The 27,641-nt window shown below is 39.0% G+C and overlaps 1 protein-coding gene across 2 annotated transcripts; it reads right to left on the bottom strand.

Moving 5' to 3' along the window:
• Positions 1-332: 332 nt before the first annotated feature.
• abat (4-aminobutyrate aminotransferase) lies at positions 333-27,641 on the bottom strand. 2 transcript variants are annotated; one of them, XM_005811722.2, is made up of 18 exons: positions 27,535-27,641; positions 26,936-26,990; positions 21,275-21,333; positions 17,887-18,027; positions 14,677-14,774; positions 14,518-14,547; positions 12,096-12,213; positions 9,961-10,010; positions 8,237-8,317; positions 8,025-8,117; positions 7,615-7,677; positions 7,460-7,523; positions 6,205-6,353; positions 5,535-5,672; positions 4,937-5,104; positions 3,806-3,952; positions 3,099-3,210; positions 333-2,487 (listed from the first exon to the last, which is right to left on the bottom strand). In XM_005811722.2, the coding sequence occupies exons 4-18, from the start codon at positions 17,954-17,956 to the stop codon at positions 2,366-2,368; spliced, it is 1,503 nt and encodes a 500-aa protein (XP_005811779.1). In that variant the 5' UTR covers positions 17,957-18,027; positions 21,275-21,333; positions 26,936-26,990; positions 27,535-27,641; the 3' UTR covers positions 333-2,365. The 2 variants fall into 2 exon arrangements, with proteins under 2 accessions (XP_005811779.1, XP_005811780.1); XM_005811723.2 differs by lacking the exon at positions 17,887-18,027.

Genomic DNA, 27,641 nt, shown 5'->3' on the forward strand with positions numbered 1-27,641 from the left:
TTCCTTGTGTGACACCTTGGTAATGAGAAACCTTTTTATAGCCATCTGGTTGGGACTGAACCAGCTGATATTCATTTGCACTGATAGATTTCAGCTGATGTCTTGGCCTTTTCTTGGAACAAAATTCAGGAGTTTTCATTGGAATGATACCATATCTAAAAACTGGAAGGTGGCGGTAATGCACCTATATGTTGTTTGCCAACTGCCATAAAGAAGGAAAGAACTCTTAAAAACTCAGGTAAATGCTTGATGTATAATAGACATGATAAATGCTTAAGTTTTTAAACTGTTTTCCTAAAATAACTTCAGTGAAAATAATCAAGAAACACGTGTTAATTAAAATGGCATTTATTTGTCACAATACAAGGACAGAATGTTTTATAGACAACAGTTATTATTGTTATAACAGTTATAGCTAAAGTAATTACATCAAGACCTCAGATCACCAGTGCAAGTAGTTAGACTTGTTGTTTAAAAGGACGTCATCACAGGGACTCTGTGTAATACTGACTGACAACAAACAGACAGGTACTGTTGTCATCACTAACACCATGCTGGACATCAGCCTGCCCACACGCAGCAAAACCTGACCCAAACTCACCCTGTGGAATAAATATAAGACGTTACATTAACTGGCATATAGTTTATGGATGACTGTTATAAAACCACTGAACATGTACTCATGTATATAACTGGATATTATTCTAATTTAACTGTAGTAACAAAATTAACTGTAGCTACACTTTAAATGAAGCCGTTCACATTCCTAACACGCGCTTCATTAAACATTCAGGGACACAACAGAACATCAGTTCGGCTGTGAAACTGGTCTGCTCCAAATTCTCAGCTTTAACTCAGCAGGGACCAGAGCTGTGCTGTCTCTGTGCCCTGTGTCCATCTGCCTCAGGAAAAACTCTACATTTCCTCTGAGCTCTATAATAAGGACGTTAGGGTGGGATAAACTTGCTCTAGTATGCCTCTTGTGGCCACCAAAGGAATATCAAACATCTGCAGTGGAGTGGTCACCGCATGGCTGGTGCTGTTTGAGGAGATTGTCCATCATGTAAGCTACAGAGATCACACCTGAACATGTCCACCTTTTTTCTGCTGATATAAGAATTACCCAGCATGCATTTCTCTGGACACATGTAGATTATGCGCAGATAAGCCACAATAAGAAGCTTTTCTTACTGAACTTGCACTGTTAACCATTGTAATTAAAACAAGCAAAAAAAAGTAGAGAATCTTTAAACAAGCCAACTTGGCCTTTTAATATGCTTAGAAAAGTTTGAATCTGTTGTATCACTGGGATATCTGTGACATCTTTATTAAATGTGAAGTCAGTTTTACTCTTACAGGTTGATGTAAGAAATATTAAATGAAAAAGTGGTCAAGGGAAACATAAATTGAATAATATGGGCATGCTTGAAGCAGCCTAAGACATTGTCGTAGTGTGTTAGGATTCAGGTTTGTCTCCAACAAGGCTGAACAGAGTCATTCCCAGACAGGACAGCATTAAACCACATGCAGTCTGCTGGTTTGCTTTTCACTGTCAGGGTTCTGCATTCAGGACAATATTCAGCCTTTCTTCTAACACACTAAATACTTTGGTTCTTCATGCTTAGGATGGGGACAGCCTTATTAACATGCAGCTACATTATCATTTACAGCTTGGACTCTGTTACAGGATCGCACACATCCTTATTCAAATATTTGCAGACGTTCTGCAGCGTCTTCCTGTAGAACGAACGCCGTCCTTTAGACCAGGTGAAGGTCAGATCCAGAACCCGAAAAGTGATGACACAGAACGGTCACGAAGTAAACAGTGAACGGGAAACGAATTTGTTTCTGAGCTGTTAGCGCTGGATGCTAATTAAAAGGATGTGAAACAGCTGCGTGGTGGAAAACATGTTCATGCGCTTCACCAACACCACCCGGCTGAGGTGGCCAATAAGCCGAGTGGTTTACTTTGCATTTCTGGGGAACAGCTAAGGGGCGTGCTGGGGGTCTGCCGGGACGTCATCCAGTCTGCTGGCAGCCTGATCAGTCTCTGTGGGCCAACATGAACCCAGCTGAATGACATAAAGAATATCTTAGCTGATTTATTTTAGGGAAGCATCTTCATTCTGAAAATGGGTCCTCTGGTCCAAACTCTGCATGACTTACTGGCTCTGTCTACATGGCTCCACGGGTAAAAGGATGTATCTGTAATATTTAAGGAAAACTGCAGTTTTAAATGTTATGAACCCAACAGGTTCTGGATGTTTAAACTGAAAAAAAACATGTTCTCTGTGCTTATCACGACAGCCAGATTCCCTAACTCTGTCCTATGTAGGTTCTGCTTCGGTTCCTTCAGGTGCGGCCTTTATTTGTACTGAGCCAGGACGTCGTTAAAGATGTTGAGGAAGATGTGGACGTGGTACTCCTTAAAGACGAGAGCAGGACGGAAACGGATGGACTGGTCCCCACATCCTCCCAGGAGCACGCCTGTTGGCGACAAACATGGTTACTGTTACTGTGGCCTCCTGTCCCTTACACAGCTTCAACATAAATATAAAAACACACTTTAGTTTGAAATTCTTTACTTTTTATTTTAAACTTTGCATGTGAATTTGGTTTAGTAGGAAAGTTAAATTTGTGGGTTGTGCCCATGAAAAAAAACTTGATTTTCAAGCTACTTTTGGTGGAGGCAGTGTGATGATGTGGGATGAGGAAACTTTTAGCATTCTGTAACTTTTAGCATCCTATAACATCACGTTTAAGAGCCAAACTGTCCTCCAAGAAGTTAAACACCTAGCGATTTATCAGTCTACCTCTGGAGAAAACGGACTGACCCAAACTGAACCCCTGTGGGATCAGCATGGTGGTGCTGGCCTGATGTGGCTGTTTACAGGAGGTGTGGAGCCCTCTGGTGGTTAAGTGAATGAATTGTTAAACTGACAATAAGTCTTGTTTTGTCAAACCATAATCATCTAAGCCTATAAATGACACCGAACAAGCTTAGCACTATCACAGAGGAAGAGACACAACCAATATCTGCTACTAAACCCAAAAATACATTTTCCCTACATTATGGAACCATTTCAAGAAAAATGTACCTTTGTCTCTGGCTTGCAACAGCAGTCTGTCTCGCGTGGCAGCGTCCCGCACATCAATGGCACAGAACGTCCCCTGTCCTCGAGCTCGGCTCAGCAGGCCCGGGTACTGAGCCTGGAGGGGGGGAGGGGTTGGCTCGTTATCACAAACACTCACATGATAAAAACACCAACAACAATCTGAACTACTGCAGCTCCTTAGGATTTTTCTTAATACTTCAAATCATTCACTTTGAAGATTTTTAACTATTTTAAAATGGTAGAGCTTACAATACCTGAAAGTATTCACACACATTTCAATTTTCAGATTTATTTTTTTCAAGATTGTGAGCTTATAGTGACAGATCCCAAAACATCTGCAGATGTAACCGCAGCAAAATGTGGTTCAAGAAATGAATGCCACACTTTTCAGACTTTGACTTTTACATTTTCAGAAAATGTAAAACTTTGGATCATTTTACTGCAGCTCCTCTTATTTTGTGCTGGCCCTTTATTAAAAATCCCACTAAAATACACTGAAATATCTGGTTTTAATGTGGAAAGTGTGGAAAAGTTCAAAGAACTATGAATGGCAACCATTCAGGTCAAGGCATGTTTGTTCTTCTATCTACAGTAGGTAATCTATTGCACTTAAAGTGTAAGTAAGACTAAAGCATTAACAACATGAAATGACTGAAATAAAGTGATGTTCTACAGGTGATCTGCTGTACCTGCAGCTCATAGAGGCCGTTCAGCAGAGCCTTCCCAGAGCGGGCCACTTCCTCCAGGAGATTCTCTCTGCGGATCACGTTAAGAACCTCAACCAGGAACAAGTTCTTGGACGGGTCTCCCATCCAGGTGTTAAAAATACGGTACGGCTGAAAAACAAACACCACAAGCATAAGATTATTAACATGAGACATTTATATCCTGGCATCTGCTCTGATCTGATCTGACAAACGGCAACAAACCCAGATTATTCTCTGCAAGCTGTAGCAAGTTTGTAAAGTGTAAACTCAGCGTTCTGACCCGGTGCTGCTGCTGCACAGGCAGGCATGGTGGAAGAACCAGACTGGTTCTGGTTGTAATAGCTGGAAATCAAATTCTGGAACCTTCATGTGTTGTTCAGAGGTGCTGAACAGTGACAGAACCATGTCGTGATATTAATTTGATCAGTTACAAACATCAGAACTTTTTCCCCACAGAGAAAAAGGTTCTGATCACTTTGAACGTCTGAGTGTGATTTTATCTTTCATCATTTTAGAAAGCTAGCTTCTTCATATAATCTCATGTATTCTCCATGCATGGTGTCATAAAGTGTGACTCTTTAGAAGCTGCATTAATATACATGAGATTTTTTAGACCTTTGTGTTTTTGTTTGCAGGTCCAAAAACGACATCATTCAAAATGTAAAATGTAAATTTTTTGGGGGGGAAAAAATATACACACAAGTATGTATTAACTATACTAAATGAATATTCTATTAATAAAATACATATACATTTTTCTTTCTAAAATGCATATGCATTATTGCACAGTTTAATAATGCTATTAAACTATTGCAATAGCGTTAAAGCACAATGACAGCTTTAATAGAGCAATGATATGATTTGATATTTTAATTAAATATGTAACTTCCCTTTTTAATGACTAAATTTCACATAAATATTCTATTTACTTACTGCATTGTCAGATTTACAAAAGATAATATATATAAATTATATGGTTTGAATTTGTTAAATACATTTATTTCACATATCTAACATGATGAATTTTAAATACTGTGCATAATACAGTGTGTGGTTGATGTACTCAAGCTGGGACTGAAATCAACAGCTGACTTAAAAGTCCAGCTGACCCACCTTATCGGCCTGCAGTTCGTCCTTCTGGTAGTAGCCTCCCGTCAGCAGCTTCTTACTGAAGGAGACGACCTCTGCCGGGTCGTCCATGCCCCAGTGCTCATGGGCCCAGAACTTCCCCGTGCATCCGCCGCCGGTCTGGACCTCATCCACGTGAAAAGCACAGCCATGCTGAGAAACAAAACATTAGAACGCCGAGAGTTGAGACAGTGACCTCTCATGGTGAAGCCCAGGTACCTCTGAACATTTCACTTCTTGGCTTTCATTTGTGAAATATTTGCAAAAATGTAAAAGAAAAAAAACCCATAAAATATGTTGTCATTATGTGTTGAAGTAAAGAAAAAAAAACAAGATTTTAATCCATTTTGGAATGAGGTTGTAACAGCAAAATGTGTAACTGTTCTGTCAGTCTGCTCCGGGGCAGCTGTGGCTACTATCCAGTAGCTCACCATCATCAGTGTGTGACTGATTTCATATAAAGCCTCTAAGTGTCCCACTAAAAGCACTACAGGTCTGATTTCATTTGGTTGCTTTTACTGCTCCGTTCTTCCCTCCCATTCAGGCAGAACCGAGGCTGTGAGGCCTCAGCAGGACGGCTGACCTTGCGTGAAATGTTGCGGAGGTTTCTGAAGAAGTCTGGGGAGGCGTGGTTATCTCCACCTTCAGACTGAATCGGTTCAATAACGATTCCTGCAACAGGTTTCCCTTTCTGCCTCCACTTCACAATCAAGTCCTCCACCTAGAGAGAAACATACACACACACACACACACACACACACACACACACACACACACACGCACACACACACACACACACACACACACACACACACACACACACACACACACACACACACAATTGCTTCTTTACTAGAGGAGCTAAACCTTCACCTCTATATTAATAGTCATCTCATAGTTAAAGCTCATAGAAAAAGGCATCAGACATTCACTGTAAAACAAAACATAAACAAAACATATAAATATAATAAACGGACTTTAAACCCCACCTACTATTTATTATTTTTAAAATTTTTATTTACAGTACTTTTTGAAAATACATTTTATGAAGGTCAAATAATAAAAAGGCTTCACACCAAAATGAAGTTTATGAGAATGGTCTTGTTATTTTTTTTCCCCTTCAACAGCCACTGCACATTTATTACCAATGATCATAAATAAGAGATGAGACTTCAGCCTGTGCTATACATGGGTGTGTGTGTGCGCGCACCCCCACACACAAACACACACACACTGTCACACAGTCAGCCCACCTCCTCCAGACAGCGGGCCTCTTCCTGAGCGTTCTCTCGGCTGAACTCCTCCAGCGGATACTTGAGTCTGGGAAACGGAGCAACTGGCCAATCAAACGACGGTATATCCAACTTGTGAATCACTTTGGAGTGTGTTGTTGCCAAACAGCCTTGAAAAGGAGCAAAATATGAATACATACATGGATATTAGCCATGATTAGCATTCACTGTCTCTATACAGAAAACAAATTTGGGACTGAATTAATAACGTCTAAGAAATCTTCCTGCTGTGAATGAAAGCTTAGAAAATGCTGCTTCAGAAAACTCCTGTCAATATTATTTTCATACACATATTGGAAGTGTTATAATTACTTTTGGGTGCATTTAATCTTTTAGATATTGATATTTTGTTTAAAGAAAATCTGTTTTTGCTGGTAATCAGGTGCCGGAAACTCTGACATGTTCTGACCCAGAGGCAGCGACGCTACACACACCGACAGCACAAACACAGAAAAACAACATGGATCTATACACAGATCCTACTGTACAGATGTGTATGAATTCTAAAGTGTTATTGTTTTAATGCAATTTTTTTTTTACTATAACAACCGGAGGAGTTCAGTGTACCCAAATCATTTACTCAAGTAAGAGTAGAACTACTCTAACATATTTTTACTCAAGTGAAAGAAAAAAGTATCCATTCAGGAAATTACTCAAGAGTAAAAAAAGTATTTGGTAAAAAGTCTACTCAACTGATCAAATTATCAATCATTTAATATTTAAAAATTACACCATCAGACTGATCAAAATATAAATCTATTTATATTTACCAAAAGATACACAAATCTTATAAACAAAACAGAAATATAATAAGATTTTGGTATCTTAAGGATGAAAATGACAATAATTTATGTAATTAATAAAAAATAAGACTATCAGGGGAAAAAAAACATTTTTCCAAATCAGTTTCTTTCAATAAAAAAAACTTAAGAAACTTAAACATAAACTGCAGGTGTGTGTCTGTCTGGTGGATTTTGGATGAAACATGTTTGTTCTTCATTCAGTGGGTAAAAAAATCCAGAAATTTTACTCAAGAGTAGAGACACTTCGTGATAAAATTACTCAAGTAAAAGCAAAATGAACAACGTAGAAAAATCCTCCTAAAAGTAAATTTTTTCAAGAAAGTTACTTGAGTATATGTAATTGAGTAAATGTACTTAATTACTTCCCAACTCTGGTAATAACACTAGACATAAACAGGAAGTGTGTAACATACCCAGGGTTCTGCCATGAAAACCTCCCATAAAAGACAAAATGCTGAGGTCTGGACATCCTGGGCCCTGAGGGGCACGAAGCAAAACGTGAAAAAAGAAAACGACGGGGGTTGAGTTGTTTCTACACATTCAGCACTAAGCTGGTAGGCGGGCCGACCTGGTTTGTCATGCAGGAGGTCAGCTCCTCCTCAGACGGTGTGTTGTGGCCCCGCTCCTTGTTCTGAAGCGAAGCAAACAAACAATCAGGGCTCCACAGGAAGATCATCACCACTGACTGTGAACATGTTAATGAGGATCACAGAGATTCAATCAGCCCTAAAACACTCCAATTCAAAAAGAGTTTGGTTTTAGCTTAAGTCATTGTCATGAATGTGTCATGAAGAAAAATTAAAATAAATCTTAAGCATAAAGTATGTTAAGTTAATAAAGAGGAGCTACTTAACATTCCACTGAAAATCTGATGGTTCAGATGGTACCTGCCTCCTTCCAGCTGCTTTACATCTGTTTACCATGACGGTGTGGACGTTCTGATGGCTAACACCACTCTGGGTGGACACACACACTTACCCTGTACCAGATGAATATGGACTTGAAGGCGTTCTCGTTGGAGCACGAGCCACAGGCCATGGTCTGAACACGAGTCATTCCACTGGGAGCGATCTGACGGAGAGAGGAACAGCCGGGTTCAGTGGGATCATCTTCTCTCCTGCTAACTACTGGGAACTAGAACACGTGTACAACTGTTAAAGAGCGTGTGTGTCAGTGTGTGTGTTACTAACTGAGAGAAGACTTTCAGTGATTTTTTCTGGAAAATTCTCAGGCGGCAGGATTCCCAGCGCAGGTCGGTTCACGAATGTGCTCTGAAAGAAAAAAAAAAAAAAAGCAGAAACAAAGTCAAAGAAACACACAAGGCTTTAAATACGACTGTATTCCATCACTTCACTGAAACAGTTTAGAACAAAATGTCTTCATTTATCATCATCATCACCTGTTCTTATTCAGAAAAGTCAAAGAAAGCTGTTCTGCAGAATCAGTCCTGACTCCTCCCTGAGTACCACAGAGGTTCCACATTTTACTGTCCATCAAGCTGCATCTTGGGACATGGAGTGTTTCTACTACCGTTCAGTCTGACTGATAGTTTGGAACATCTTTTTAATTCATAAGCTTTACTGGATTTGATTAAGAATTATGTATCTAAGCTGTTTTTAGAATTGTAATACTAGTATTTATTCAATATTTATATGGCTAGTTGTAAAAAAGTTTTATGTTTCTATTGTGTTCTCTATGTTCGCTATGTGAAACACTCTGTCTCGTGTATTGTGAATAAAGTGCTACCAAGATCTATAAACTCATGTAAATATGAAAATTCAACTTTGTACAGAATTTGTTTCAAAATCCTCATTTGTGTTTCAGTAAATGTACAGCAGCTTGAAAAACTTTTCATAACTTCCTAAATCATATTTAATCATTCTATAACCACAAACTGTAATGAATTTTATTGGGATTTTATGGGACAGACCAACACAACGTAGTGAAGATCTGGGAAGCTGAAGTGAAAGGATTCATTGTTTTAAAATGATTTACCTACAAAGAAATGTCTCTTCCATTTATCTTCAGAGCCATTTTATAGTAATCGCAAGTAAAATGAGACGATGGTGAAAAGAAAACCTGATGGAAGCTGAAGAACACTTGAGATATTGGTGGAAGTTCCTCTTCCAACACGACTACGACCCAAAGCTGCAGCCACAGTTACTATGGAAACATTTAGTTTAAAGCATATGGGAGAAAGTCCAGCCTTCAACTTAAAATATTTATAATGTGTATATTTACAGTATATGTGTATAAGGGCTATTGTAGATAAATAGAAAAGAAGTACATTTTCTGCCAAAAATTCAGAAATGTTGAGATTGATCTAAGAAATAAAATAAAAAAACAAACTTTCTGTTTGTCAAAAGTGGAAAAGTTTAGCTTTTTTCTAGGCCTTAATATTATGCCACCATATGAATCATTTTCCTTCCACTTCACAATAATTCTTTATGCTGCTCAGTCACATGACTGCAGTTTGTTTGGGGTGTGAAAACCATCAGTGTCTGCAGGGCAGCATCTGGGATTGTTTTTTACCAAGACAACATATTCCTTTGGCTTTGTCAACTTTAGATTAACAACTTTGCTAGGCAAGTGTTTGTGTTTCCATAGTAACAACATTAGGGAAAGATCAATTGTATTTTTTTTTTTAATTTATTTGATCTAAAATTTGCTCTAGTTGATGCACCTGCATCAGGAGCTTTTCTTTGGCTGAGATGCTACAACTAATGGAGAGTGTAAGAAAGGCCTTAAAAATTCTAGTTGATTATAATTTATGTAATTATGGCAATCAATTAAATATTTTTCTGGCAATCATGCCGCTGTATTCCACACAAACTGTTTTGTTTGTAGGCCAAAAAAAAGTCGCTTTTGGTCTCTTCTGTCCTGATCGCGTGAGCATGTGTGTGTATGGACCTACCAGATTGTTGGGATTGGTCATCAGCTTGAGCAGAGCAGGATGGTTGTAACCTGAAGACAGAACAGAATTGGACAGATTAAAAACAAAACACACACACAAACTTAAGAATCATACAGTAAAATTTTGTATAATTATTTCTTACAGAAATAGAATAAAGAAAATTAGATGATTATTTGCATCTTGCTATACAAGAGCACTAATGATAAAGCAATGTATATAATCAAATGGAAGACAAATCAGTCCATCAGAGACAAGTGAAGCTTTGCACAAAGAGTTGTTCTTGTAACACAACAGATTCTACACTGTCCTTTGTTTGACAAAGATTAAAATCAAAATGGAAAAGCAATAAGAAAAAAAACTAAGTACACCAGGGCTGCAACTAAAGATTATTTTACTAATCGACAATTCTATCAGTTATTCTGCAGATTAATCAGATAAAACATTTTTTACATTCTGTAGATTTTTTATGTAACCACTTAAGCTTATTTTTTACAATACTGGAAATACAAAAAAGATGCAAATACACAAATAATTTCACTTGACAGACTGATACAGAGAATCAGATATGCCACCCAATTTCATAATGTTCCATATAATTTTATTATATGTTTTTTATAATGTCAATAACAATTCTTATTATTAATTCTCTAAGCAGGCCCCTATTTGAGGGTGTATTTAGTTTTATTGACTTTTCTATTCTGGTTTATTTCAGTAAGGGTCATGAGGAACCTGATGAGCTCTTCTACAGACTCATGGTTAGATTCCAGTTATTATGAACCTGGTAAATATTAGGATGTTTGTATTATGTGTAATCAGTAAAAGCCCTGATCTGGAGAGATTCTATCTGTGAGGTAGATGTGCATGTGTGTGTATCTACACCTCAAACACCAGTGTGTTAGTGTAACAAAGCCGTGAGTCTGATCCTTACATAAACTGATGCAGCTGGCTTATATAAATGCCGGTGCTGTTCCAGCTGTGACCAGCAGGGAGCAGTCAGCTACCAACTCATTAGTTAGAATAGAAATCTCTCTTATTGGGGAAATTCAGGTGCAGCAGCAAAGCGACAGGCTAACAGAACCATGCAGATACACAGAAGGATAGAATATATAAAAGTAAATAATAATAATAAGAAGAATGAGAGACGTCCAGCATAAGAAAAATAATACAGTGCAGTTATTAAGAGTTCCTCTCACCTGTAGAGAAAACAAGTTGTTGCTAAAGCAAAGTGATGACACAGTGGCATCACTTCACCACTTGTTGGTATTTTTCCTTTCTAAAAACTTTTTATTTTTGAAAAACTGAAAAGAAACAATTCTTAAGAGAATCAGAATGACACAATTAGAACTACAACTAACGATTGTTTTTGTTATCAGTTATTTTATTGACTATTTTTGACAATATGATAAAATAATTGGCATCAATTTTTCATTTTACTACTTCTGGGATAAATCGGATTAATTGTTTCAGCCCTATTCAATGTGTGAGATAAGTCTAACGCTTGGTTAGGATGGGACATGTGTAATAGCAGGGATGTTTGACTGCATGGTGTGAAAATACATGTTAGTGCTGAACATTTTAAAAGAAGGCTTAGGTGAATAAATCCTCTAATCTGCATAATCCCAGGTTTTTAGAAATAGAGGAATCTTAATCACACCAATAAGTTCAGTAGAAACAGTAACCAGCTCAAACTGTCAGGCCTGTTGAAATCCTGCATTAATTAGGAAGGAGCTGCAGGCGACAACAAATGCCTTCTGTCACAGAGACCCTAAGGCCGCCACTTCAAAATGGATTTCAGAAATGCTGCAGATCGGGGATGACAGTCAGAGAGCGGCGGAGCAGAGTTTATGGTTTCACAGAGGCAGCTGTCTGGATTTGTGCTTTAGAACCAAACTTTTTCAAACGTGGCTGAATGTGGTGACATTTACGGGACATTTCAAAGTAAAAAAGAAAAACAAAACTATTTTGTGGAGGGAATAAAAATACAACTTTTGTAAGTTTAGTACATAAATGTACTAAATAAAGAGATGGAAATGTCAGGGGTCAGATTGTCTGGCTTACCTAAATAAAAATCAAGCATTGCTGAGTTTATTTTATTTTTTGGATCTGATGATTGAACTGGATCTTGTGTTACTAACCAATCGGAATGGAGGAGATCTGAGTGTAGATGTCCAGCATGCGGTTGCCGTCCACGTCCACCAGGTAGTTTCCTCTGCTGTCTTCATAGTTACAAAAGAAGTTGACTGCACCAACATTCTGCAAACAAACACGTTTGGTTTTACTATAAGCCAATCAACAACATTTGATACAATTAATACTTAAAAATAACAACCGACCAAAGAGTTTGATTTTATGTCGACACATTTAATCAAACACCACCAGTGCATCCCCCCCCACCAAAGGTCAAAGTCTACCAGGGTGATGTTAAGAAGAAACTTGTAGATCCAAATGTTTATCACACTGGGCTGGGAAATATATCATCATTTAAGAAAATACTTAAAATGACTATTTCCAATTTTTATATAAATTTACAAAAGACCTACAAAAAACCTAGTTTTTCCTTATGTTCCTGAAAGCATCGCCACCTTAACCACCTTCAGTGCAGAGTGACAACACCATGGCAACAGCAGAACAACTCAAACGGCTCAACAAGAATGGCAGAGGTCGTGTCACATGCAGGGCAAGCTCAATGAAATGTGTGCTGAGTCAATAAACATGCAAAACGCAACATCTGGATTTGTTCCATGTTTTTCAATTCATGCATGTGAAATCAGAAGTTGTATCTGTGAAAACAAAAATTTAGAAGTTACGAATACAAGTTACAACGTTCCAAGTAAAGATCAGAGATTTAGAAATACAAATCTTCAACCCTGAGGATCTAATAATGACAGACGTTATGGAACACTGGAGAGGTCAAATATGACTTAATAGAACTTTCACTACATAATTTAATGCCTTAAAATTGGACCTCTGTATTCTTACAGATAACCCCTGATTTCACATGTATATGAGTTGAAAAACACAAAACAAATATTACATTTATACATATTCACTGACTTAAATTTTAAAATTTACAAATTTTGACTCCTAGGCAAACACTTTTTACAGACAGTAACCATACCCATATATCAATGCAGTTTAATCATTTCCCTTTGTTGACCAATAAAATCTTCTATCCTAATCTGTTCTGTGGTGATCATGTCTGGACGTGAAGCAACAGAACAAATAATAGATCAGTTATGAGTGTTATTTCACACACAGATCTCTGGCCCTCATTAAGCTGCAGACTGAATAACTTGTGTGAAGATAAAGTAATTAAGACGGAGCGGAGGCTCCGAGAGGCTCGCTCTGTACTTACACAATACAACAGACCAGAGGTGGCTCTCACTTACAGCTCACTCTGTATGAAACTCCATCCTTTCATTAGCGCTGGCCTTAGTGATCATGTGTACACAGAGCAGACCTATTAGCAGGCTTATACTTTTAGTGGAGCATGAGAAGATATCCGTGTTTTATATTTTACAGCATGTTTCTATAGTTTTTGGTGCTGAAACTTGACTTTTTTTTCTATATCAATTTCTGCTCCTGTAAGAAAATGAAATCATAAATAAATGTATAAGTGCTAAATCAGTGTTGTTTTCCCAATGTTTGCACGGTTAGTGTAAAGACGAGCCAGGACGGCTGTAGGCCTCTGCAGAGGCACCGTGTCTCCTGGAGAAGTGAAATGTGGAACAGCGGCTGTGCTGCAGGGGGCATTTAACTGGTTCACTGAGTTAATACAAGAGGAGATGAATCTGACCACACACACTGATGAGCTATATGTATAAAGAAGAACCAGCCTTACACTAGTTCACATGGAAGGGAGAATAATAATAAATTTACAACTAATCAGAGTATTTTAGAATAGTTACAGTTTATATCCACCCATATCCTCCATTATAAAGGGCTAGTATTATGTACATGTATTTTCCAGGCAGATAGTGCCTTATAGTTACTTTTAGCACAATAAAGTAACTATGTTACCTGCAGTTGTTTTAAAAAAGCAATAAATGTCAAATATAAATTAAAAGACATTTGATATAAAGTTTAATGCCTTGAAATGGTACTTTCCAACACTCCGCCTTCTGGAAGTCGTCACAACAATCTTTCTGCATTAAGCCTCGTCTTTCTTTTCTCTTTCTTTCTCACCCTAAGAAAGGGGCCCAGCACACTAGGACCAGGCTTCGGCCCCCAAAAGGTCCATCAATCTGCAGCAGGTTAGTAAATATGTTACAGAAGGTCTTACATAGAACAGCTAAACATGTACGTATCCACACCCCCCCACACACACACAGAGCATGTCTTTCTATCTTCACAGAGACTTTGCACTGACTTTCATTCATTTCTGTTGCCTAAACCTAAAACTAATCTGAACTCAAACCACACTTTTATCCTAAACAACATTTCTTCTTATGGGAAACTACTTTTGGGCCCCATAAGGAGCAGTGGGTCCCCACAATGTGAAAATGGGCCTTACAATATATCAAATAAAAGGCCTGACACAGAAATATTCCCACTCACCTGAATGTCTCCCAGTTGTTTTGTCAGCTCCTAAGATAAAAGAAAACAAAACAAGGTTTGTAACACTCCATATGACCTGAGGAAGGTACTCTGTTTTTGAGTGCTTGCGTGTGATTTGCTGTGTTTTTGCCTCTGTAACATTGTGCAAGGTTGCATTACTTGTGATCGGGGCCCAGGAACTGTAGTTTTCATTAAGGGTCCATCATAGTCGTACTCCACCTGCGTCTTCGCTGCTGCCTTACTGACGTAGCGGCACCCTGACAGAAACACATTCAAGTGAATGAATGAACAAATACATGAACAGAGACACTATGTTCATGCATCTACACTGAAGTTAAAGTAGAATAACTTTAAGGTTAATGTAGATTGTTATGGCCCCCAAATGTTGGCATCAGTCAGGTGTATAGGTGAACGTCCGGCTGCTCCTCTGTTATGTTGCTGCTGTAATGTGACACTGGCCAGGCCAACTTTCCCAACTGCTTTACCTAACAAATGTCACTTTACTCTCTAAGCTTCAGCTAATGATGTGAAGGCAGGCAGCTCCGTCAGCTTTTTTTTTGGGAAAAAGGTTATGACTAGTTAACGGGCAGAATTATATTATTTAATTTTTTTTTTTTTTACATCGTGTAATAATGTCATTCCCTCTGAGGTGTTGCCTTGATTCTTTCAGGCATGTTTGAGAAATCCCTTAATCTCCAGGGTAACCACTGAGCTGTGCAAAACACCTGCCTGGGTGGACCTAGCTCCGCCTTTGAGAATGAAGCTCCTCCTCTGAGCTGCAGTTTTCAAGCCTCCACCTCACAGAGCAGCCCTGTCCCACTCAGCTCCTTCAAACTAGCCAGCAGCAATTAGCAGACACCTGGTAGAACAGTGCATCTGCAGTTCCAACCAAACAACTTCTCAGTGAAAGGCTGGTAAAAATGTCTTGGAAAAACAAAGTATCTTCAGTCAGAGGCTTCTTCAGAGTCGCTGTAAAAGACTGCTACAGGAGATCTTTCCTACCAAAAGCCATCACTATCTATAATAACCCTTTGAAGACTTTGAATTAATGAGTTTCAAAACATTTAATTTCCCTTTAGGATCAATAAAGTATTTTTGAATTGAATTGAGTAAGATAGAGGAGCCATGTTGTGATGACTTTGTTAAGGTGGAGTTTCAGAAAAACCATGAGTTTTAAATAGAATTTAAAGTCATTCAATTACACAGAAAAATGTTTTAAAAGTCATATTTTATATATATATATATATATATATATATATATATATATATATATATATGTATATATATATATATATATATATATATATATATATATATATATATATATAGCATTTCTATAACAACTTAAGGTGACATAGAAACATGGCTATGCTATAAAACGGCACTATGTGCCTGTAAAACACATAATGCTTCCCATTTAAAATAATTTAACAGGATTGAATGAAAACAGGGTACACAGGGAGGAGGTACAGAGATATAAACCAACAGAGTCTGATGCAGCATCCACCAACATTATTCCATATAGTAATAATCAATATTATTTATAAGCCCATAAAATTTATGTCTCAAATTAAGATCTCAAAGGGCCCATTCACACACTGATGATGGCAAGCTACTGGATAGTAGCCACAGCTGCCCCAGAAGTGAGGCTGACATTTTGCACCATTGGCCCTTCTGACTATCACCAGCAGGTGAGGTGGGTGAAGTGTCTAGGAGTGCCAACGACACAAACCGAATGCAAGGCAAACTCCTACCGCCATCCTGCATATGATCTGGAGTCATGTAAAGAACATGTCTAACCTATGATCTCATTTTTCTCATGTTTATCTGAACCTTTAAAGAATCCCTCTGTGTTGTTCAAGCCCCCTCTTCAGATTAACTTTAGGAGAAATAAATGGAAATTTGACCTTCTTCAAATGCAAAGTACACCCCATGCATATCTGGAACCCAGTATATCAGAACTAAATACCACACTGTCACTGAAGTAGAAAACAACACTTCTTACTCTTCTGACATGCTTTAACTAGAATTTGATTGGAACAAATAGTTCTTTGAGGCTGATATCTGAGAAGGGTCAGAGTTCACCCAGCGATGGTGAATGAGTTAAAGGTGAGTCCATAAATGGAGTTTATATCCGGAGGTCGGCCGGATCTCGGAGAAGCAGGACAAACTTTGCTTCTTGTAATCTGTTAATTTGTCAGCCGAGTTGGCAGTTCCTCACTGGAACTAAAGGAAGCGGTTTAAACCAGCTCAGTCCTCCAGCACACATCGCTTTATTGTCACTGACTCTTATTCTAGTTCAGAGTGCTGGACTTCAGCACAGCTGGCCAATGACACATGGCTCTGTTACTGAGCTTTGATAAGCACATCCTGAGGTCAGTCAAACATTCACACAGATCATTCCGTGAACTGTTGAACACATCCAGGACTCCAGGGCTGAAGCTTACTGAAGATTCACCTGAAAACACTTCAAAACGCCACGACTCTTTCAGTGGTTAATGACTGAATTATACTGACCAATCAAAGCGCTTTACACTACAACCACATCCAACACATGCACCAATTTGCAGATCAGTAGGTAAGTTGAGGCTAAGTGCCTTGCCCAGGGGCACATCAACATGTGACAGGAGGGTAGTGGGATTCAATCCCAGAAAGAGGAATACTGAACTCATCAAGGCCCAGTGTCACACAAAAGAGGACGGAACACAACATCATGTAAAAGAGAGGCAGAACAAGAGATAGTAGAAAGTTATTATCTTACAATAACAATTTTATTTTATTATGAAAACTGCTCTCCATCTTGTAAAAATGCCTAAATGATGGTGACCCAAATACTGCCTGACAGACCCCACGTTTCATCAGCTTTAATGAGCTTCAAAGCATGCCTTATCAGTATTATTATCTTCTGTTCCTCAATATTTTAGTGGAATTGTTTTATTCTGCATATTAGAATACAACATTTATATATAAAAACATAATATGCAGACATGCACTGAGAAATCATCTGACAATTTTGAGCTCAAATCTGAGATTATCTCTTCAGTAAATTAATAATACTACATAACACCTTACAACTATATTGCAACAATTCAAAATTACACATATATGAATGACTTGTTGTTCAAAGACAGAAAAGAGAGACAAACAAATATATAACACATATAACTAACATGAACACAATGCATTTCTAGATTTTTGTATATTATTTTGTAGATGTGTAGAGGTCTATACATTTTGTTTTTTAAAATCCAATTTTTATATAAAAAAGTGGTATTTTTAGTCTTTTATGTATTTTGTCCTTGTTAAAAAACCAAAAAAAAAACACGTTAAAACCAAAGAGTGGGTGGTGGGTTGTTGTTTTGGGTTTACCTGCAGAGCTCAGCCATAAGTTCTTCTGCACGCAGAGAGACAGCTGACGGCTGATCAAGCAGCTCGCCATGACCAAACAGTCACAGAGCGGAGAGCGACAGCGGCTGACACGGCGCTCACTGACCGACTTCACTCAGCCACCTGCAGACCGGCACAGACGGAACGATGCTTCAAATCAAGTGATGAGGAGTTGAGTCAGAGCAAAGAGGGAGCAGGAAAAATAAGAAGTGACAGAGCTCTGCGATTGGCCGCCGGGCCGGCTGAGGAGAGTGACCAGCAGCCAGCCGGCTCCTCCGATCACAGCCAATCAGGAGGTCATGTGTCAAATATTTACTACATGGGTGATCCATCAATTGGCTGGCAAACTAATATTTACTTCCAGTTGCTCAAACAATCTCCAGGGAAACATTCATATGTTCACAGTCCATGATCTCAATCATGTTAAAATGAAAAGTATTGTTTCTGTAAAACCTGCTGACATTAAAGCTGCGTGGGGCGCTGATGTTTAAGGGCAGAGATGTCGAGCTGAATTAATGTGAGAGCAACTTGGAGCGGCAGCCAGATCTCCACCAGAACAACAACAGAACCAGAACCTCCAGCTTCTGATCTGCCTCCAGTAAACAGGAAGAATGCTACACAGACATGGCTGTCTGCTCCTTCTCCTCGCTCTTCAGCTCTTACGTAACGCAGGCTGCAGGAACAGGAACATTCCAGTTAACTGCCTTCACATACAACAGAAAACCCGGCCCTTCAGACACGCACACACACACACACAAGGCACATACCAAAAAAAAAAAAAAAAAAGAAGAAACACCATAGACACACATGCATTCACACCCAGACGGTCTCTTGGCAACAACTCATGAACTGGATCAAACTGGTTTAGGTCGAGAGTTACACAAGACTGCATCTATGAGCCTGAGAGGGGGAGGGGAAGGGTGGGGGGCTGCAACAGAAGGGGGGTGCATAACAAAGTGATGGAGGGGGGGCGAGGAGGGGCTTGGGGAAGCTGGGAGTTTCAACTGTTAGGAGCTAAAATCAGAACACAAAGTTCTGATTTGAAACCCAGGAACCCTGCTCTGCATGCTGGGAGAGGCGGCGTCCTGATTGGTGAGTCTTTATGAAACGCATCAGATCTTCTCCTCATGTAACCTGACAGAGATCTGATGGTCAGCTCCATCCCCAGTTTCTGCTGCACTCTGTCCACACTGAGCTTCTCCCTCCAGTTCAGAGGCTTCACAGTCTCTGCCACCCGGATGTAGAACATCCAACTCACTGCATGCATGTGGTCTGAATGTTTAACTGTTGGAACCTCATTCAGGAGCCAGGCTGGGTCTCTGGAGACATGTTTATTACAGATGCATGATACATTGGTCTGATAAATACAGCAAAACTGGGCCAAAATCAACAACCGATGTTTGTTTCCATCTTATTGCTGGGCAGGGGGGGCTGGCCGTGTCATATTTGTGACAGCGGCAGTAATGGAGTGAAACATTGTGGGGCATTTAACTGAGGCAGAGAAGCAACATATGTAAGTAAGTAAGTAAGTAAAACGTTATTTGTGTAGCAACTTTCACACATAAAAATCACAAGGTGCTTCACAAAACATGTAGGAAAAATAATCCAAAGTAAGATTGAACAAATTAAAAGTCTGTTTGTGCGTTTTAAAAAAAAGGACAGAGAAACAACAGATCTTCATGGGTTTTATGTGTTTCCAGGACATCAATCAGGTTAAGAACTGTTTACCAGTTTTTTACCTGATAGACTGAGCCCAGAAAACGACTCTCACTCTCCGACTACTGTATTGATTCCTTCTTTGTCAATTATTGTCATTTCAGTTCTTTATCTGATCCAAGCAACAGTTTTGTATTTTACATCAGCTACTAGTTTTACTCTGGTTCCACAGCAGCAGCAGCAGCAGCAGCAGCAGAAGGAGGAAGAGAAGGAGAGGCCCTCAGCTGATGGAGGGATGACAGATCAGTTTTTCATGAGGAAAAGCTTTGAGTCTTACAAATTAAAGATAATGATACAGGAAGAAATGTGGATCTGGTTTGTTCATCAGCCCAAAACAATTACTGAAGCAAATTTTAATGATGGTGAAGAAAAATATATTTAGTAGACAAAGGCCCGTCTGAATGGGTCAGAATTTTTTTTTTTTATCTGCCCGCAAGGGGTCTTTTTGTGGGCTCTAGTGTCCCTTTTTTTTTTTTTTTTAAAGTAGGCTGACAGGAAAGGGGGAAGGAGAGAGGGGAAGACATGCGGTAAACGTCGTCAGGTCCGGGAGTCGAACCCGCGACAGCCGCGTCGAGGCTACGTTTGCCTGAACTAACCCCTCCGCCACCACGGCACGCCCGAATGGGTCAGAATATTTAACGCTAAAAAGATACACTGGCTTCTTCCATGTCCTGAGATAAAGAAAATCAACACCAACGCATGAGATAGCATAATATGATTTATTCTGATGCTCTACATTTGCCGCAGTGCCTGGATTTCTAATCCAACTGTATGACCCAGTTTGGAGCGAGTTCCATCTGCTACACAGATGGCCTGACCTGACACCAGAACAGCCTGGGGGAAGCAGAACCACTGGATGACCCCAGGCCTGCAGCTGTCCACAGGTTTGCACCTTCCACATGAGGACAGAACACAGGAACCGAAAAACATGGTTGGTTTCCAGCACTTCTGGATAAATATTCTCCTGAGACAAAATATGAACTTTCTTGGAGGTGTGCACCTCTGTACGTCTGGTGTAGAACAGGCCCAGTGTTTCAGGAAAACTACATTACACTGAGTCAGACATGGAGGTGACATTCTAATGGTCTGGAGCTGCCGGCTGCTTCAACACCTGAACAACTTCTCAGGAAGTCTGTTCTCAACCAGAACAATCATGAAGAATCATGTCTGGCAGAGGAACAGTGAGTCAAAGCACACATCTGATCACATCACAACCCAACTGACTGGCTACAAGAAGAATGGAACAAACTTCCTTCATAGTGATTCACCGCTTGATAGTCGTTGTGGCACAAACATTTATGGTGCAACTTGTTTTTCAAGTTAAGGTTGTTTTTTAGGTTAGGTTAGTTTAAACTTTATTAATCCCATAGGGAAATTGAGGTTATCTGTTGCTCACACATTAATTCACATCCACACAGCATTAAAATCGTACAGCTGGAGACATCCATAAAAGGTACAAGAATATAATAAATAAATAAATACATTACTACTCTTTTCCCAAGTCTTTGTTCTTGAATAAATGAAATCCTAATTTCAGAGTTACTTTTTCTATTTACTCAGGTTATCATTGTCTGGTTAATTAGCATTAGTTTGATGATCTGAAAACACAGCAGCCCATGCTAATATGGGTAGATTTTGATTTAGAAAAACTTACCAGCTGATTTTGAGTTCCTGGTTCCAACCGTCTTAAATGTCCCTGCACAAGGCCTGCTCCTGCAAAAACATATTAGGCAAATTAATATTAATAATTAGTCATTTCAGGAATAAGGAACGAAAGGAAAAATGATCTAGATAAGAAACTCAACCCTGGCCTTTTACTTTAAATGGATGGACTTTATCCAGACATTATAGTGTTTGATTTGTTTAAACCCCAGGCACTGCTGGCTCTGTTTTCAGCACAAAAGAAAATGGTTTTATTTTCTGATTCCACAACTTTTTGTTTTTTAAATTAGAAACAAAAAAATCAACAGAGCTTTCCAGCAGAGGAGATTATGCTGCTCCACATTTCCCTTTACAGTTGATCGCTCTACGGCACAGACAGCTGACAGTCCTGGCTCCAGAATAATCAGAAGAATGACCGAGCTACGGCTGGGCCCTCACATGTTAAAACAACCACAGTTTACTGACGGCTGCTGGTCAGGCGGCGAACTTGGCCTGGTCATCGTCTTCAAGAAGCACACTTTCAATGGCTGCCATGGCAGAATATTTATTTCTTGGTCAAATCTGTAAACAAGAATTTTGCAATTTTGCGTATCTGTTAGAAATTCTGCCCTGCAGAGAGCTAGCCACGCTAACCATGTAGTGTTTTTTTTATTATTAATATTAAACAAACAGTATACAATGACTTGTTAAGGTACAAAGAATATTGGAACATAGCTAGGGAAAAAACAAAACATGGGGCTAAGACTATAAAAGACAAGCATGTAACAGTAAGGCAAATGGTGAAAATAGTGCAAGATTTCAAACAAAAGAAAAATAGAGATATTGGCAGTTAGTGTTTTTGCATACACAGATTTCAAATGTTTCAGTGAGCTGTGATACAGTTTAAATTGGTCAAGAAAAAAACTCAAATCAAGCAGTAGAACCTCTCCATTTACAGCAGTGTATATGATATTTAACAAGCAAGAAGACAATATTTACCATGTCAGATATTTGGCTATTGAGGTCATCAACACAGTATAATATATGTTGTCCTTAATGTTAAGGGACAACCAATTCTTAATGTCTCTCCACATTTTACAAGAAAAGAGACAATTAAAAAAGAGAGATGATTGAGGGATTCTCCTGGACATTCACAAAAGCCACAACATGCTGGATCAAATTTTAATCTTCTGTGCAAAAAATCAGCCACTGGGTAAATATTGTGAGAGATTTTGAAGTGAGTCTCTTTAACCTTTGGTGAAACCGGCCATTTGACATACCTGGACAACGCCTTCTCAATTATAGACAAATTTGTTGTTGCCAAGATACTATTAGTGTAATCATTAAACAATTTAGATTTGAAGGTAGTCACAAGTACAACATTGTTGCACTTTCTATCAGATAGAGTACAGTCTCCAATTTTCAGTTTGGGTAAGGATGAAGAAACATTAGAATATCTTAAGGTGTTTTGGATAAGATGAATAAGAGCTACAGGAATAGCTTTGCATATTTTTAGATATTCATAACAAGTACAGTTCAGATTAAATTTGTTGGTAAATTCTCTATGATTTAACAATACACCATTATTGTATGTTAAGTCAGTGACAAATACAATACCTTTTTCATACCAGTCAGTTTTAAAAATGGATTTTCTATTTACCAACATTGATCTGTTATTCCACAAAACAGAACCATGTGGGGTAAAATTATGGGTAAATATCTTTTTCCAAAAATGCAAAACTTTTTTTATAAAAGTTAAGAAATAGGAATCTTGGTTAATTCAAAATTACATTTAAGCAAAAAAAAAAATCCAAGCCACCGAGCTTATTAAATATGACTTTAGGGATATGAAACCACATCGAGTTGGAAAAAGACAAATAGGTCTTCAGCCAATTTATACTAAATGAACCAATCAGCGCCTCAAAATCTAAAGCTCTAATTCCTCCTTTATCATAATCTTTAATAAGATGAGATCGTCGTAAATAGTGAATTTTGTACCTCCAGATATACTGAAAGAATATTGAATTGGCTTTCCTAATATTTTTGTCAGAGATAAAAGCAGAAGGGCATGGAGAAATTAATTTGGATAATCCTTCAGCTTTGGATAGAAGAGTCCATCCAAAAATAGTCAGATCTCTAGTTAACCAAGGGCTCAAGGACTTCTTCATGCTATCCAAGCAACTTCCAATGTTTTCCTCCTCTCTTCTAATAGTATTTTTTTCAAATCAATATTCCCAGATATTTGACTGGATATATTTGGACTTAACTGTAATGGAGGCAACAGACGCCTCAGAGCCTGAATGGATCGGCAGAAGTTCACATTTATCAATATTGAGAGGCAAACCAGACGCTCTGGAAAACATTAAAAGCTACTGCAGTAACTGCTGTGGAAACTATTACACGTCCTGACCTATGGGAGGTGCTATTATCAAGGACTGTAACTTTTAACTCCGTGACCTCAAAAGTGAATTAGAGTATTAGAGCAGACACACCACATACAGAGGCTACAGTCCTCTACCCAGCGGTCCCTGGTTCGATTCCCAGCCTGGGACGTCCGCTGCATATCTCCTCCTTCCTGTCTAGCCACTGTTGAATAAAGGCCACTAGTGCCACGAAAAACCTATGCGGCGCGCGCACACACACACACACACACACATATATATATATAAGAATTAAATCCTGAGTTTTTGCTGCGGCTAGCTAAAAGGTTAATTGGGCATATCTAAACATAGCAACAGATAATTGGATGAAAGTTACTTCTTTTTTTTATTTTAAACAACTTTGGCAAATGTCCAACTCTACTGGGGACTTTAGTTAGATGAGGCTTATTTCACTAAATGTCTGAAAGGATCCTGATGGAAGTAGTCACAGACTCAGAATAATGACATGAGGCTGCAGAGTCAATTCAAGAATAAATCTTGAGTCTTAAGGTGGTTTAACAGCAACAACAAAATAAAAAATTTTATTCCTAAAAACATTGTGAGGATTTACATCAAGTTATCATCCCAATATTTAATGTCATTTTCAATTTATCTAAATTTTCTCATATGCAACTTATTTTCTATACATGTTGGGAATGTTGTCTTGATATTATTTAGGTTTTGGACTTTTCTGTTACCCCTCAGGTCACAGACAACGGATTGTTGGCTAACAGAAACTAAAAACAGGACATCCAGCATCTTGTAAATAACTTTTAGAGAAAACTGGACTTGATGTTTCTGCCATTTGTAAACATCTGAGATCAAGAACAACTTTCTCATCTCAGTTTTTCCTTGACTTCATGTCAGCATATTAGCCTCAACATTTTATGTCCTTTATGTTTTCTGCCTAAGTTGCCTTCACACAAAGGAGATAAAGAGATCTCTGTTACATAATGTTCCTCTGATGGTCAGAGTAGTCTCCAAAGGATTTCCATTCATAACCTTTACACAACACGTTAGTGTGTTAGAATGGAGCGACAGCTGTACCATCTCTAAATGTTCTTGCTCAAATCTTTTCTATCTAATATTATATTGAAAGACTCTGTAATGTACTGATAACACCAGAAGTGTTGTTCAGAGCCTGTGTTTTCTGTTTGGGCTTCCTGAAGTATTCTTTTTAAATTGCACATAAATGATGATCACTGAGATGAGATCAGAGATCAAACACTTTAACATTTCACTGATATTCTGGAGCAAAATTTAGGTGTCTTTTGTGTATCATGTGACTACCATCGACTACCCCTTGTGCCCTCACTCATTGCTATTCCACAGTGAGACGTAAGTCAGGAAGTGCCAACCTGTCACCATGGCAACACTCCAGGCAAAAAGGGGGGTCTGTATAAGCTTTGTTGTGTAAAAGGAAAAAGTAACCAAGAATCAGCTGAGCTGGAGTGTTCTTAGAGCATGTTTTATATAATCCGTTCATTTTCTAGAGCAGCTCTCTGCTCTCAGGTTGTTCTGCGTCAACAGGATTTCAGCCTCATGCTGATAACTTTATCATATTAGACTCAACAAAGTGTGACCTGAGGTCATGTAACTGATACATGGGCGGTCTGAGCTGGAGGAACGTGTCTAACAACATCTACACACAGATCACACTTCACCGGCAGATTTCTCTGACCTCCGACCTGCTGACACTGACATCTTGCTTCATGTCTCTAAATGTTCACGATTAAATAAAGCAAACAAGAAGCAAAGAAGAAGAATTTGCGGTTCCCAGGTTGTGTGTGCTTAATAAACTCATATCTATATCTGACTGTCTAATCAGTGTTCAGAGCTGTTTCTGTGATTATTTCAGACAAAGTTATTCTAGTAACAAGATTAACTTCTGTCAAAGTCATAATGTTCATGTTGATGGATAGTTGTAATTCCTCTAATTTCTTTGACAGGAGCTTAAGATGTGCCTGAAGGCCGTGTATCAACATGTTGATGATAAAGCTTAACTAAAACTGGTCTGCTCCAGTCTAAAGTGGCCTGCCCTTGATGAGCTGAAATTGCATCGACGAGAAAACTGTTGCATAATCCCAGCTGTAGCGTTCAATAACACCGCGCAGCCTGAACTACTGGATTCAGTTACGCTGTGACTGAGACAGAAATGTCTCTGAAGGTAAAAAAAAGCAAGATATTAATAAAACTGTAGATCTGAAACTGAAATCTTAGAACTCTACTGAGTCCATATAACACCACATATAGCTGAATAGTGTAACTAAAATCATATTTTTACAGTAAGTATCAATGTAAAGGTTAAAGTTCAAACCTAACAACACATTTATGAAATTTATGAAAGCTTAGAATAAAATAACTTCATTATTTTAATAGTTTTTCCATTGATTACCAAGAAAGGTATCAATGATTTTTGGCGAGCAATTTTACTAAGACGCAAAAAAAGGTGTTCCTTTTAAGATTGATCTGGTTCTGGTTCTGGTGCAGTCCGGGTCCTTCACAGCTGTGTGCAGGCTCTGGGAGCTCCGACTCCAGCTACAGTCCAGGTCCTCTCAAGGCTGCAGTGATCCCTGTTTCTTGTTCATCTTTTCCTGACACACTTTTTCCTTCCACTCATTTTTCCATGAATTTGACTAAGCACAGAACTGTGATCAACATGCTTCTTTAGCGATGAGCTGCTGTCAAATACTACCAGTCCTCTCTTTGATATTTAGACTATAACTGAACGTTTCAGAAAAAACAAAGCAAAAAATTTTTTCTTTTTTTTTAATGAAATATTCAATTTTTTTGAAAATGACATTTGGCTTTGATTATTTGGAAGCCATATTAATCTAAATTAACATAAATAAACATGTAAAATATATGAAGGTTTAACTTTTTGAACTGAATTACTTAAGTTGACTTTGAGATGATAATTCAGTTTAGCGAGATGTATCAATATATGGTCAGCATTAATGAATGAATGAATGAATGAATGAATGAATGAGACAGGCCTGTAGTATGTGATGAAAGTTTATGGCTGCAGAACAGACTCCAGCTGGAGATAAAATAAGACTGATTACAGAGTTCTTTTATCTGCATGTTTCCGTTCTTCAACAACAACCAGGGAACAGAAGTTGACTGGTAAAGGCGGTCAGTAAGAAATGATTATGTAAGCTGTCACCGTATCACAGGTGCATTGTTGTGAACCTGCAGTGTCTCCTGTGTATATCCAAGCACCTAGAAATGATCTGTGCGTTTGAATTTCTTACCAGATGCCCTGAAGGCGTCAGACAGACGGAAGTCCTGGATGGAACAGAACAGGACCTGGAGCCACAAACACCTGATTAGCAAAGACATAAAAAAGGGAGGGGTGGGGGGCTAAATGTTGTTTAACGCAACGTTACTAACAAATTTGTGTTGGGATCAGAGCAGGCTGAATGTAGAGTTAAATCTGTTCATTTATCCCTACTATAGTCTCCCCCCCCCCCCCCCCCCCCCCCCCCCCGCCCCCCAGGCTAAATCCACATCATTGCGACTCTGAAACTTGTTAAAGATGCTGAGAAAACTCCTTCTAATGACTGAGCGCGTACAAATCTGGTTCTGACTGGATCCTGCCGGTTCATCCGGAACACATTAATATTAATGCGGGCCAGCCGGGCTGACAGGGATGTGTACCGGCAGGATATGTCCCACTCACACAGATGCGGGAACGGGCAAAACCGCGCTCGCGCCGTGGACGCCCCAGCCCCGCCGACCAGATGCTAGAAGTGTTCCTGAGCGCGTGCACAAACATCAACGCCACGCGGCAGAAACCTGGTCCATCAGAGCGTCTCGTGCGGCTGCCAGCGCAGAGCAGCCGAGTACTTACCGGGGATGAGCTCCAGCAGGAGGACAGCGTGTACCGCTGCGGGACTGAGGCGTGTTGGTACCGAGTGAGAGTCTGAGTGAGAGTCCCTAACTGCCAGGGGAGCACCG

Source organism: Xiphophorus maculatus, chromosome 16 (assembly GCF_002775205.1).
Source record: "Xiphophorus maculatus strain JP 163 A chromosome 16, X_maculatus-5.0-male, whole genome shotgun sequence".
Lineage (NCBI taxonomy): Eukaryota > Metazoa > Chordata > Actinopteri > Cyprinodontiformes > Poeciliidae > Xiphophorus > Xiphophorus maculatus.

Excerpts from the sequence above, each read along its gene's own strand:
- abat (XM_005811722.2), bottom strand. The coding sequence starts at position 17,956 with ATGGCGAGCTGCTTGATCAGCCGTCAGCTGTCTCTCTGCGTGCAGAAG. Across the intron at positions 8,318-9,960 it reads TGACCAATCCCAACAATCTG|AGCACATTCGTGAACCGACC; the intron begins GTAGGTCCATAC and ends TTTTTCTTTCAG. Across the intron at positions 3,953-4,936 it reads ACGAACTGCAGGCCGATAAG|CCGTACCGTATTTTTAACAC; the intron begins GTGGGTCAGCTG and ends TTTGTTTTTCAG.